Here is a 13372-nt window from a genome sequence, read left to right as displayed (position 1 = left end):
GGTGGGGAGAACTAGAGGTTTGCACTTTGCTCCTGGTGATATGTGCAAGCGCTGACTTGACCAATTCTGAAGACGGTTCTCGGTTCTCGAACACGCAGGCCGACGTCCGCAGGGATGAGATGCAGGCGCCGGACCTGGAGACGGAGGACGCGTGGCTCGCGGTCGAAGGGCCCATCTCCATCGTGGAACTGGCGCTGGAGCAGAAGCCCGTCCACTACCCGCTGGTGGAGCACCACTCGGTGCTGTGCTCCATCCTGTACGCGGTCATGCGGTTTTCTCTGAGGGCCGTGAAGCCGCTGTCGCTTTTCGACAGTAAGGCAAGTACCCCAGGACCAGAGCCGCCTGGGAGCGGGGGTAGCAGGCGTGGGCAGGACCATGCGCGGTGGGTCCTCCTCCCATCAGACTCCCAGGACAGAAGGGGCGGGCTGGGACGAGAGCCCGTGGCTGCCGGTTCAGCGGCCACTCCGCTCTGTGTTCCGTTTCCTGCCGAGGAACGTGAACCCTGGATTCTGCTTTGGCTCTTCAGACACACATCTGCTCCCGAGCAAGGTGTTTTTAAAAGGATTCAGAGTACATGCCATGTATTAGTTACCTGTTATTGCATGATCAATTATCCCAGAACCGAGTGGCTGAAAACCAGAGTTGATCACCATTTTCGTGAACTGAGAATCTGGGTTCTCTTATCTGGGTGTGTTTCTGGCTCAGAGTCTCTGAGTCTGCAGTAGGCAGGTGGCCGCTGTGGGGGCGAGTCCCCAAGCTCACATGTGGCAGGATTCAGTCCCTCCCCCCGGGCCCTCCACAGGCAGCTCGCTCACCTCAGAGCAGCTGCACACCGAGCACGCACACCGAGGCCACAGTCCCTTTGTAACCTAACTGGGAAAGTGACACGCTGTCGTGGCTGCCCAGTGGTTTGCTAGCAGCGAGTCACCAGCCACATGAGTGACTGCCAGGAGGAGGGTCCCTGGGCGCCGCCTCCCAGATAAATGTTCTTGTTGGAGGAGGAAAAACATTAACCACAAGATAGTCATAAATGATTCTTAACCCATACTCATGTGTTCTTGGTCTCTCCTTTCTCTTTAGGGGAAAAATGCATTTTTCAAAGACCTAACTTCAATTCAGTTACTACCCAGTGGAGAAATGGATCCAAATTTCATTTCTGTACGCCAACAGGTAAATTAGTTATTGGGCTTTGTTTTTGTTTCTTGGGGTAAAGGTAGTAAAACAAAAACCTAGCTGGCCTTTAAAGGCTGACCCCTTACTTAGGCAGCATTCTGGAGAGCTAGTTTACCTTCACATTGTGTCGCTTCTTGAGAAGTGCAGTTTTCATGGAAAAGCCCCTCACAGGGATGTTTCACGGAAACATACTAACAGGATGCCACTGTGTCTGTCTCCCTTCAAGTTCCTGCTGAAGGTTGTCAGCGCCGCTGTCCAGGCTCAGCATGCGGGCGCCAGGGAGAAGGACGGCTCAGACGCGGCCCCAGCCGCTCCTCCCGGGAAAGACCTGGAGTGGCCTGTGCTGGCCGTGGACTTGGCCCATCACCTTCAAGTTAGCGAAGACGTTGTGAGGAGGCATTACGTGGGGGAACTCTACAACTACGGAGTGGACCACTTAGGGGAAGAGGTAATAGCCCCTCGGGGTGCTCACTGGGCTCAAGTGAGAAAGTGGATGGTTGGAGTGAAGAACCAGTCAAGTCTCCATAGAGCTTTTTGCTTATCCTTCTGTTAGAGCTTCTGGGCACCAAAACAGAACAGAACATTAAAATATTACAATTCCTGCTTAATGCTGAGTAAAGTGCAGTGTGTAGGCCTGCTCTCTGCACAGGCCTAGCAGTCAAGAAAACAGCAGAAGCTTGAAAATGACTCACAAGTTGCAGTCGTACCAAATTGAAAAATGGAAATTTGGGTTGTAAATGCTAAGTTTGACTTGGATGATATGTTGCTTGTACAACTGACCCTTGAACAACGTGGGGGTTGAGGAGCTGGCCCCACACGATTGAAAATCTGCGTCTACTTTTGACTCCCCAAAACTTAGCTACCAATAGCCTAGTGTCGACTGGGAGCCTTACCAACCACAAACAGTTGATGAACACAGTCTGCATGTTACATGTATCACATATTATGCTCCTACCATACAGTGGGCCAGAGCAGAGAGTGTATTTCCCATGTTGTTCAAGGGTCAGCTGTACAGGCGGCCACAGATCAGAACCGAGCGAGTCCTGCCGGCTCTTACCCTGATTGTCCGTGTCCCCCCGCAGGCCATCCTGCAGGTTCATGACAAAGAGGTCCTTGCCTCTCAGCTGCTGGTGCTGACAGGGCAGAGGCTGGCTCACGCGCTCCTCCACACCCAGGCGAGGGAAGGCAGGGAGCTGCTGGCCCGGCTGTCACCCACTCTCTGCACCTGGCTGAAAGCGATGGTGAGTCCACTCGGAAGGAGGCCACCGGAAGGTCACTGCCTGCTTCCTTCAATACCAGTTCAGGAGACAATCTTATTTACTAGCTGACTTCGCTCTGAAGAAAAGCATTTGTATTCAGGTGTGTATAACTGATGGGTTATTTTTGTGTCCTATTTGTAGGACCCCCAGGATCTTCAAAACACAGAAGTGCCAATTGCGACGACAGCTAAACTAGTGAATAAAGTCATTGAGCTTCTACCAGAGAACCACGGGCAGTACAGTCTCGCCTTACACCTCATCGAAGCTGTGGAAGCCATAGCCATTCCTTCTCTATGACCCGTCGGCCTGTGTGACTACACGTGAAGTAGTGCATGGTTATTTTAGAGTCAGAGCCGGGGTTTCCTGGAGGGTGTCTGTCTGGGTTTTTTTTCTTTTGTAAAATAAATTTAAAAATATGTATATTACTTTTAAAAAGTACAGTCCTGGCTCAGTTCCACTCCTTTGGTTAATACTGAAGGTAAAATATAAACAAATATCAATTATGGCAAAATATGAACAAATACCGATGATACTATTAACTACTCATACAGATGTTTTACTGTTTATATCTAATTCAAGCACTTAACGTAGCTTTATTGTTAAATTTTGCTATTTAAAATGGGTTATAATTTACAGATTATGTTCTTATTATAAGATTCTATATTTCATATGCAAATGTTATTGTTCTAAGTAAATTTCAACCGTCATGTAAATATAGTCCCATCGGTAAAACTAGAGCAACGTCCCACTCACTCTCCTTTCACACTGTTAGGAAGATGCTTTTATTATAGCTTAATCTCTCCTGGGACTGCCACCCCGAGTTCTGGAAGCTGACAGGTTCCTTTCCCAGAGGACGGCGACCTTGCAAAAGAGTAACGCGTTCAAGGTCATCATATCCTTCAGAAGAGACAGTAGATAGAACCCCTGTTCTGGTACCAAAAGGACCTGCCTGTACTTGCCAAAATGGAGAATCTAAGAGGTGAGCCACACACCAAAATTAATTATAGGTAAGACTTGCTTTTTGCCAAGATTCAAAGGCATACCCACATCAGGTAATTGTAAAAATGTATTATCTTGTAAAACTTAGGTTTAAAAAAAGGGGCAAAGATGCTAAAAATTTAAGTCTAACTTTATTTTTCTTACAAGTGTTTAGAAATGTCTGCAGCTGGTAATGTTATCTGTTCTTGGGAACAGTGAGAAAATGCTTCGTGACATTACAGCTTTAGCAAACCTACCTCAGAGCTGGTTGAGAGGATAAGATACAACTAACCTTGTACCCTACAGTGCCTCGAGCAGTCCAAGTGCTGAATAGCTACTTGAGTAAAACCAGATGAACCCAAACTCTAAAAAGTGCTTTGAGCTCTACAGATGCCGAGCATTTACACTGGTGTGTCTTTGGAAAGTAGCCATACGGAGCAGTTAGTGGTACCTGTCACGGGTCACTGTTATTCGGGGTAGCTCATGGTGACAGAGGTCAGTGCTTCTCTGCCTGTAAGAAGCCGCTCGAGCAGCTGCACAGGGCTGAGGAGCATGTGCTTCAGGGGCGTGAAGAAAACCGTCTGATGTGAGGGCATCCCAGTGTAAATGCTCGTGAACTACAGATCACATCCAAATAGGAACGCCCCTGTCTGAAACTTAGCAACTACCGCTCCATGGAAAACCTTGAAAAAGAGCCGTGCAGGCTGTTGGGCATGGGTGTGGGCCTGTCAGCCTGAGGAGGCGCCGGTGCAGGGTGGCTCCAGGAGCCTCTGCTTGGGTCTCCGCTGCCCCATCCACACGCACTCATGTGGTTTCTTGCGAGCATAGGCAGCGTCACAGTCACTGTTACGTTTAGTCTAAGACTGGTTCTTCCTGTGATTTTTCCTACATGTTCTGAAAGTAGTGATACATTTTGGAAGCTGGTTAAAAACCTTGGAATTATAGGCATTTTTAAAGATTCCATATCACTTTGGGGGGAAGGCATACCTCATCAGCATTTAAGCTAATAAAACTGCTTAAGCTTATTTTGGAGAAAGACATGCAATCACGTAGAACAATAACAAATCGAGTCTCTAGTTAGATGTGCAACCTAAAATCCGCACTCAGAATTGGCAGCGTTGAGTGCTGAGTTGTATGGTTAAGAAACAGTTACACAGTTTACTGTTTCATCAAGGGCTTTTCAAATAACCCTGATGGGCAAAGAGATAGCTGTGTGAAGGCAGGCCTGCCCTCCTGCACTTCACAGACACTGAGTGTGTGCAGACTGACGGCAAGACCATCAGCAAATCGGTCACGAACTGCTTTACTGCCGCGGCCGGGACTGAACCCAGTGTCGCCGAGGTCTGCCTGCACACGGTCTGTAACAAGGAAGAGCCACAAGTCAAGGAGTGAGTTTGCTGTCGAGTGGCTGGTTCTGAAACAAAGGGCTTATTGCACTTACCGCAGTTACTGCTGGAAGCCAATAACCAGCAGTTTTCCTAGATACACGCCTGCCCCCTCCCCACCACGGCATTAAACAGGCCCGTGTTAAGTCCTGCTGTGATGCTGAAAGAACCAGCATTCACGTGACCACAGCTTCTACATCACAGGCGTGTTTAGACGCAGACTCCCAAGAGCCGGGATAAATGTAGATAAAGAGAAACAGCAAATATCAGGCTTCTAAGCGCTTCCTTCCGTTGCACAAAGAAAAAACAACAAACAGGCTCTTCTCCATTTCACCTTTGTTATAAAAATTCATCTTAGGTCAAAGTAAACACCGTTACGTTTAACTAGCTTCCTTTTTATAAAAAAAGACACGATTAATTGCAATTTAAAACCACAAAAATCTCAGATGTAATACTCCTAAGCTTATAGGAATATGACAGCCATCCAGTTAGAAGTGGCTGTGATTCAGGTGACTGCTGAGAGAAATGTTTCTCAAGTGCTGACAGCAGCAGGGAAAGCCCCTCCGCTCACAGGAGTGGATCTGCTGGACCGAGAAGAGTGAGATCTGGCTGAGTAGTTAGCCATCCTGGGAGTGTAAGAGTGCCGAGTGGCCGGGCATCATGTGCTGTAAGTGCTAGTATGTATATGCAGGTCTGTATATACCGCTGTTTCCTGTCCGCTCGTTGTTGTGAATTTATGTATGATAGTGAAATAAACTTCCAGCTTTCATGTTGTTTCCTCAACATTCACAAACGTAAGTACGTACCATTCAGGTTTTTCCCTCGTCTGTGAGAACAGATTCACTGATGCTTCCGTCCCAATTCCGTCCACAAACCAGCTCCTCTAAGAGGTGGGCGCGCACTGGTGAGGCGGGACGGGACGCACAACTTCTGCACCAACACCACTCCTTTTCCAGAATGCCTTTATTTGTCCACATTGTAGAGCCTGAGTACTGAGTCAGGAAGATTTGTAAAATATAAAACGTTTCCTGCTCAGCACACTGGCAGGTAAGCGGCCTCAGTGCCCGTGTTCTGAGCGAGTCCATTGTGGATACCCCAGGACCCACCTGCACATACGATTCTGCAGGTGTATACACAGTGTTTTTATCCAGTGATAGGAAACCCTTAGCTTTCTCACTGGCGCTCATACTCCTTGTTACCTAGCCTTTCTTCCCGGGGTTGTAAACAGCCCACCTGACCCGCAGCCGTCCTGCCGGGCCGTCTGGGAGCAGCTGTCCGCAGCAGCGCGAGGCACTACTTCCCCCCAACGACGTCGGCGCACCGGGGACAGAGCGTGTCTGAGGACTCGGCTGTGTACTTCCAGCAGCGAGGGCATTTGTCTTTGGTCGTGGGCGTGACGATTACTTTATACTCAGACTCTTCTCGGATGTCGCCACCTGTGGAGGGAAACACGCGTGCCTGACGGGCCATTCACCTCGTTGGTTTGGCAGGTGCTCCTTTATGGAGCTTTCTCCTTCCTGCCCTGGGAAAGCCTGTCACATGACATACGTATGTAGCCAAGACAGAATCGCACAGCTGACGGGAACGAGAGGTTAACTGCTCCCCAGCTCAGCTCCGGGTTCCATACCTAACTCAGGCAGGCAGCCCTTCCGGCTCTCAATCTGGGGTCGTTCTGATTAATTACGTGGCTGGAAAGGCAGTGAATTTAAGAATTTTAAAAAGAGCCACATTAGAGACAGCTGCAGTGTCCCCACTTTTCTTGGTCTGGACGAAAGGACACGACACTTTCTCCAGAATGAATACCCTTAGACTGATAACTAAATTATTTCCTAGTCATCGCACCAAGACCGGACATCAGCGTTTTGAAAAGCAAGCTGAGCAGAGGCGTCACTGACGGTCACTGCCTTTAAGCCAGCACGTCCTGCGGGACCTGAGCCCTGGAGGGAAGACGGGCAGCACCACCCCTCCCAGCACGTCTGCCCGTTCTCCCCTGCGACGTCCGTCTCCACGTCCATCGCTGAGCAGGATGGAGTGAGGCTGACAGACAGTGGGAGTGGGTTCCACAGAACGTCCTTCACTCCTCCAGGACAGCTAAGCAGTGGGTAATTTGGGGCTACCCCGGACATCTTAGAGTCAATGCTGGGAAGGGTGGGCAGGGCCGGGCAGCACTCGGGTTCCAGGTATCACAGGACAGGGGGGCACAGAAGCCAAACGGGAGTGAGGGTGCTGACAGCCACTGTGTCACCGGAAAGAAGGACCCCCTTCCACCCCTAGGACTGCGTCCCCAAGCTCACGGGGTGGGACACTTGGGAGAGCTGCTTAGGAACCCACCCGCGGCCATGGCACCCCTGGCCGCCAGTCCGTGCTCCCGGTCACACGAGTCCTCCCCACCTTCTCACCTTCCAGGTTGATGAGGAACGTCCCTCTCAGCTCAGTGGCATCCGCAGGCATGGCGGGCGGGTCCTGGGGGAGGAGCGTGGTCTGGGAAGCCATCATGAGCTCGTTCAGCTGGGAGGTGCTGGACGTCTCCTCCGCCTGCAGCATCTGGCAGTGAGCACGGGACAGTCACTGTCTGAGCTCAGTGTCGCCGTAAGCTGAGGACAGACGCTGCGTGTGTGGATGAGGGACCCTCTGGTACCGCTGCCTCCTGACACTACTCGACTAAAACATGTCAGTTCTTACTAGTGGGAAAGGTCTGACCTGGAAACGTCCAATCAAACGGGGAAGCAGGCTCCCAGAGTCCAGCTGCCCAGCCCTCAGCCCCTCGGGCGCCTCACCCTGCATCATGCTTGTGCCCGTAGGCGCGGGGTTAGGGCACCTGACAGCACCGTCTGCATACGAGGACACTAACTGGGGTGTATGATGCCACTGCACGTTTTTCATTGGGATTTTGATCTTCAAAATGCCTGTGAGCTAACAGACATTCCTTTTAAAAAGCTCATGAGAAAACAGGAGACTCAAAGAGATTAATTTGGTTTTAATAAATCATGCGGTTAGTAATTGACAGAACCAGGACTTCATCTGACAGCTACTTAGTGTAATTCCCAAGGAAAATATATTCACGTTTTCTCCAATATAAATGATCCAAACCAGCTGTATTTTCAGCTTACTACTCAGAGCTACTGAATCAAAGGACACGTGACTCGTAGGGACAAACCCACCCCAGGCTGTGGCCTCGGCCGGGTCACAGCATCAGCGGCCCCATCTCCTCACCCGTAAAATGAAGGAGCCAGAACTTCCCAACCATAGAATGTGAGAATGTGGGTATATTCTCAATCCTCTTCTCTTACTGACAATCTCATCTACTAGCTACTTCAAGCCTCAGTTCCTGATCAAGTACAATTTTAAAAATTTAAACAGAGCTTACCAAGCAAATGAGATGGTCATTTTTTTAGAAAATTTGACAGAACTTTGGAGATAAAAATAGAGTGAATGCTCTAAGATAACATAACAATCTGCTGGAACAAATGATCTTTTTCCCAGAATTCAAGAAAAAAATGGAAATCTTGTTTTGGATTTGTTTTGAATCTGATCCACATGGACAAAAATTCTCAGAAAACTACACCGTTAACACAAAACTCCGGATTTCTGTGTATTCTTATGCCACTGCCCTTGATTGACATGTCATCTGTCATCAATAGCCCTGAGGGCTGCATTTCAAGTGAATCTTGCTTGATTATACATTCCCTGTCCCAATATACACATTTTTAAAAAACCAATTTCCAGTGAAACTAATACTAACACCATTTCAAAAGCTACAAATGACTGCTCACCTCGATTATCTCGAAAAGTAGCCCAGGCTCGATGACGATGGTCACCTGGTACTCCGCTGCGTTCTTGCCCGGGATGCTCCCGAGGAACGCGTCCCTCATGGCACACGCGCTCTCCATCGCTTCCTCCAGCCCCGGCTTCTTCCAGACAGAGCTGGTGGTGATCCACCCCGTGCGAAAAACGCTCTTGGGTTCTTAACAAACACACACACACTAATTTGCATCTATTCTAAACTAAACCACTAAATACTATTCGTGGGAAATAAGGACTGTTATTTAAGGTACCCATGGGAGGAAATATTACAGAGCTATCCTAAATGTTTACCAAACATTTATTTATATGAACATTTGGAGATCATGCTAAATCTAAATAAAGGATAAAATATATAGTGAGATCTCAAAGGAAAAAAAGATGCCTAGAAGCAAAGAGAACTATCCCAATAGCAACAGTAGTTGTTTGGGGGGTAGTCAGATTTATAACTTCTGATTTTCTATAAGTTTAATCCAATCAGAGGAAAAAAAGCTTAGAAAAAGCACTATACTTTGTTGTGATAAAATTTAATGTGTTTCTGACCTCTATAAATATTTAAGGGGAAGTGATTTCTCAATGTCGTTGAGCTGCTAACATTTCAGAAAGCACGTCCAGGCCCCCCGAAGCCCCCCGACCCCTCCACAACAGGTGCCGAGGGACTCGGTGTCCCCCCCCCACCCCCCGTCACTCACTCAGGGGGGTCAGGGCCCTCAGGTGAAGGGCCTGCCACCAGCAGTCACACCCCCCAGCACCTTCCTCACGTAGGGAGCACATCGCTGCCCTCACCTTTCAGGTAAGGCACGTGCTGGAACACCTCTTCGGCCAAGTGAGGAAGAATGGGCGCGAAGGAGCGGACGATGACATCCAGGATTTCCGCCAGCGCAGTCTGGCAGGAGCGGCGTTTGGGGTCACTCGCCTTTTCACAATAGAGCCTGCGGGACAGCTTACTCAGCAGCTGCCCACACTGTGGCTGCCAACACCTGTCGCAGGTCCTGCTCATGCTTCTAGCGGCTAATTCGAGGGTCTAATCACCTTATAACTGAAGAGTAAGAGCCTCTGTCCTGCAGGTTTCCCCTAACACCCTCCACTGCGCGCTCCTCCTCCCAGTGTGCCCACCGCCTCAAAACCTCTCAGCAGCTCTGCCACCTCCAACTTCCTTTTCCAGGCGATAGAGCCGGGACTGCTGTGTTCAAGGACAACCGAACTAGTAAGTTACCTGGGATCTTTGAATGTGACCCCTACAAGGCCGCCTGCCCTTGTGCTTTACAAACCCCAAAGACGAGCGTCGTGTTCCTGACCTCACAGCAGCAGCTACTGCTGAGCTGTATCCCACACAGCGCCGAGCACATTACTGCTGCTCTTTCATTGTCGTAACCACGTGAGGTGGTGTCAGCGCCCCCTTTTAGATAAACAGATTCGGGGACCGGCTGCCCCAAGTCACAAAGCTAGAAGAGGCAGCCCTCACTCTAGAATCCACCTTGGTAACCGCCCAGCTGCCCACCTGCTCACGCCGGGACGCCCAGCACTTGCCAAGCAGAACAGACAGGCAGTGCTTGAGTACTTGACTGCCCAGCCGTACATACCTGTCTTTGACTATGCTGAAGTAAAAGTTGGAAAGTTCTCGGGTGTAAAAGGCTTGTAACAGCCGGATGACTTTTCCGAAATCGTACTGTTTGTATGAATCGGTGATCTAGGGAACAAAGGCAGAAACATTGGCAAGCTGGGATAAGCAAGTGGAAGTGCAAGTCATTAGCAAGATGTGTTCCTTCTGGAAATATGTTTCAGACAAATACAAAACGGGCGACATGCAGAAGCTCTTGGGGGGCGAGGGTGGGGGAGAGAGGGAAGGGTCTCCCAAGCATCACTTCTGGTTCAAACTCCACTGCTCCAGAAACACTGAGCAGTCTGTTCTGGAAATGACGGAACACTCAGCAAAGGGAAGGACCCGGTTGTAAATGTTGAGACCTCTTAAAACAGCAGCGTGCAGCTACCATTGCTGCCCCATTTATGCCTGAAAGTGAAATTGGCCAAAAATCTGACCTCAGGGTGCATGGAGGCAGCCACATTCCCAGCTTCTGAATAAGTACAAACTATCTGTTTATATACAAACGATACGATATGAGACACAGCAATATTCGTTTCAGTTATTTCTAGACTTTGAGGGGTGTATCTACAGGTAAATAGAGTGCAAGTCTGTTCCTTCCTGTCACAGAAATACTGATCTGGGGAGAAAATGTGGTTTGAGGAGATGCCTGGGCCTACTGGAAAGCAATCGTAAGACTTAAGAGCATAAGTTCAAAATAAACCTAGGAGCGTGTGGGATTTCTCAAGGGTAGCTGTTCTCAGGGCCGGAGCTACAATTTCTAGCAATTTCCTTGCCTGCGCCTCGGATTTCACCACGTAACCGTGCCAGTGTTTCCACTTCCCAAATGCTGACCGATGCCCACTCACCTTGCCGGCCAGGTCCTGCAGCAAGTGCAGCACGTACTGGTCTACGACGTACATCTTGTTCACGGGGATGGAATCTGTCTCCGGGTTGAAACCAGCCACATTTCCCAAAAGAAAGCGGAGTGTGTTCCTAAGCTATTGGAAACAATAAAAAAACGTCTGCGGCTTTTATTTTACTGAAAAGTTCTTTTATTTCTATTTCTCTACACTTAGGTTTTATCCAACTCATGTTCCTTTCTCAATGGGGTATTTTTAAATGGCATTCCTAAATAAGACTACAAATGCAAAAAACATAAAACTCATTTTAAGAGCCCAGGTATAGAAAACACCACTAAGGTACACTCAGCATATACCTTGTAATTAATTAAGGGGAAATAGTATCTTCAATGTCCAGACTAGAGTCTCCTTAACGAAGAAATGAACTGCGCTGTGACCAGTGCCTGTGTAAGGCTATGTTACGTAACGTGGGTTGAGCGGGGCCTTAGGGGCAGTCTGTTGCAGGAATGGATTCTGTATGGGAGGTTTAGCATACTTGCTGCATTGTCTCGGCAGATTCTGTTTTTGTTTACAATGTTAACATGCCTGTTAGCAAAAATGGGTGGAATTTCAAATAAAATGCAGCCTCCACAAAAAATATTAGCACAATTTCACATATGATGCTCTATATTTAATAAAAAGACAGTGTATAAAATTATTACTGATTTTTTTAAACAAATTATATAGAATATTTGTAAATGCTCATCAGATTTGCAGTGCCACACAAAACGTGCCTGTTTTTAAAATAATGGCCTGGGAAACGTTTCCTGGGGAAAGAGGACGCACGAGCTCTGACCTTGGAGATGTCCTCTCGGGCGGCATTCAGTGCAGAGGGACCCAGGGTCACCTCGGTGAAGACGTTGGACGCGGCGACCCACCAGCGAAGGACATCAGCACCGTAAGGAGGCTCTTTGCCTTGATCCTTTTCATTGAGGGAAAAACACGTACAAACATAAACATGGCTTTCATTTCCGTTCCAAGCAGGTGGACAAACCTTCCCGGCATTCCTCCGCACACAGGTCTGAGCACAGGTGAGCGTAGAGACCTGCACTGGAATGAAAGGAGGGCTACCCTCTCAGGAGTCCGGCTGCCTCTCAAACGACACAGGAAAGGGGGCGTGTCCCCTGCAACCCCATTCACCATGCAGATGCTGACCCCCCGCTTCCCCGGTCACGGTCACGGCTAGGGAACAAAGGCCGCTGCTGCCCAGACAGAGCTGCGCCCGGATGTCTCCCTGGCAGGGGAGGAGAGGGCTGCTGTCCCTCTCAATGTTCCCTGGCAACTCTGTACACAGGGAAATGACTACTGGCCATTAGGGGGGCAGTGAAAGGCCAAAGGAACAACAGTCATTTCTTTTATGCAAACAACTTCAAAATAAGCCAAATTATCAGCAGCCCCAGATTTCAAGTTCATTAATGGCGTGCTTTAAAGTGTAGAATTTCCAAGAATAGTGAAACATGCGTTTAGAAGTTGCAATTGCATTTTTTTTTCTTACATCATTTCCATTTAATGTAAAATTACAGTTCAGAGCGCAGACAATTAAAAAAGGGGTAGAATGGTTCAGGACCCACCTAGAGATTCAGACCAGAAATGGGTCTAAAAGGGCCGCAATCCCAGCCCTTCCCTTTTTCTTTAAAATCATATTATTTAAGAGTCTAGTTTTAAGACATGGTAAGGCATCTGCTATTCGTATAAAAGATGGGTTTGTGTTTTTTAACATTGAAGTGACTACATTAAGGGTTTGGGGCCTTAAAACCAATATAAAATGAATGTTGAAAAGCCACCTACTTGTCCTCCATTGATGACAACATCAGGATCAATGACATTCCCTAGAGACTTGGACATCTTCTCTCCCTTTTCTCCAAGGGTGAACCCATGAACCACCACTGTCCTTAAGAAGGCAAATCAGCTGTTATAACCAGCACAATTATCACGATCATTTTGAAGATGACCTATCACTTTAAAAGAATATATTCGTTTAACCCAAAAATGGGATTTTTCTTGACAGATTATGTAGGAGAGCTTTTCTTGAAAGTCTAACTTCAGCAGCTCATTTATCATGATTGTTAAATAGTAAGCTCCCTACTTACACACAGAAAAGATCTTGATGTTTACGTTCCCTAAATAAGCATTTCCCGAGCATCTATTATGTGCTGGTTTTGATCATTAAAACTAACCGGGAAAAAGTATGTCTTAAAAAGAGCAGATTATCACCTCCAATTATCTTGAAACAGGCAATTTAAGAGAAAAATACCTGCTGTTCTATTGGCTTAGAAAAGCATGTTATACAAG

General features: G+C 48.1%; 2 protein-coding genes across 2 annotated transcripts in view; one reads left to right on the top strand and one right to left on the bottom strand.

The window, feature by feature from the left end:
* RAB3GAP2 (RAB3 GTPase activating non-catalytic protein subunit 2) overlaps positions 1-2870 on the top strand; it is a 54777-nt gene extending 51907 nt beyond the window's left edge. The window contains exons 31-35 of the mRNA XM_079763694.1: positions 99-317; positions 1081-1170; positions 1400-1621; positions 2256-2414; positions 2574-2870. Coding sequence (XP_079619820.1) covers positions 99-317; positions 1081-1170; positions 1400-1621; positions 2256-2414; positions 2574-2729 — 846 coding nt within the window. The 3' untranslated portion in view covers positions 2730-2870. The remainder of the gene's footprint in view (positions 1-98; positions 318-1080; positions 1171-1399; positions 1622-2255; positions 2415-2573) is intronic.
* Positions 2871-5740: 2870 nt separating this feature from the next.
* IARS2 (isoleucyl-tRNA synthetase 2, mitochondrial) overlaps positions 5741-13372 on the bottom strand; it is a 32298-nt gene continuing 24666 nt past the window's right edge. The window contains exons 16-23 of the mRNA XM_079763697.1: positions 12869-12971; positions 11877-12002; positions 11048-11179; positions 10180-10286; positions 9383-9528; positions 8569-8759; positions 7195-7339; positions 5741-6231 (exon numbers count right to left, since the gene is read on the bottom strand). Coding sequence (XP_079619823.1) covers positions 6089-6231; positions 7195-7339; positions 8569-8759; positions 9383-9528; positions 10180-10286; positions 11048-11179; positions 11877-12002; positions 12869-12971 — 1093 coding nt within the window. The 3' untranslated portion in view covers positions 5741-6088. The remainder of the gene's footprint in view (positions 6232-7194; positions 7340-8568; positions 8760-9382; positions 9529-10179; positions 10287-11047; positions 11180-11876; positions 12003-12868; positions 12972-13372) is intronic.

Source organism: Cnephaeus nilssonii (genome assembly GCF_951640355.1).
Source record: "Cnephaeus nilssonii genome assembly, chromosome: 23".
Lineage (NCBI taxonomy): Eukaryota > Metazoa > Chordata > Mammalia > Chiroptera > Vespertilionidae > Cnephaeus > Cnephaeus nilssonii.
The sequence above is the reverse complement of the archived record's forward strand: the minus strand, read 5'-3'. Positions and strand labels throughout refer to the sequence as shown.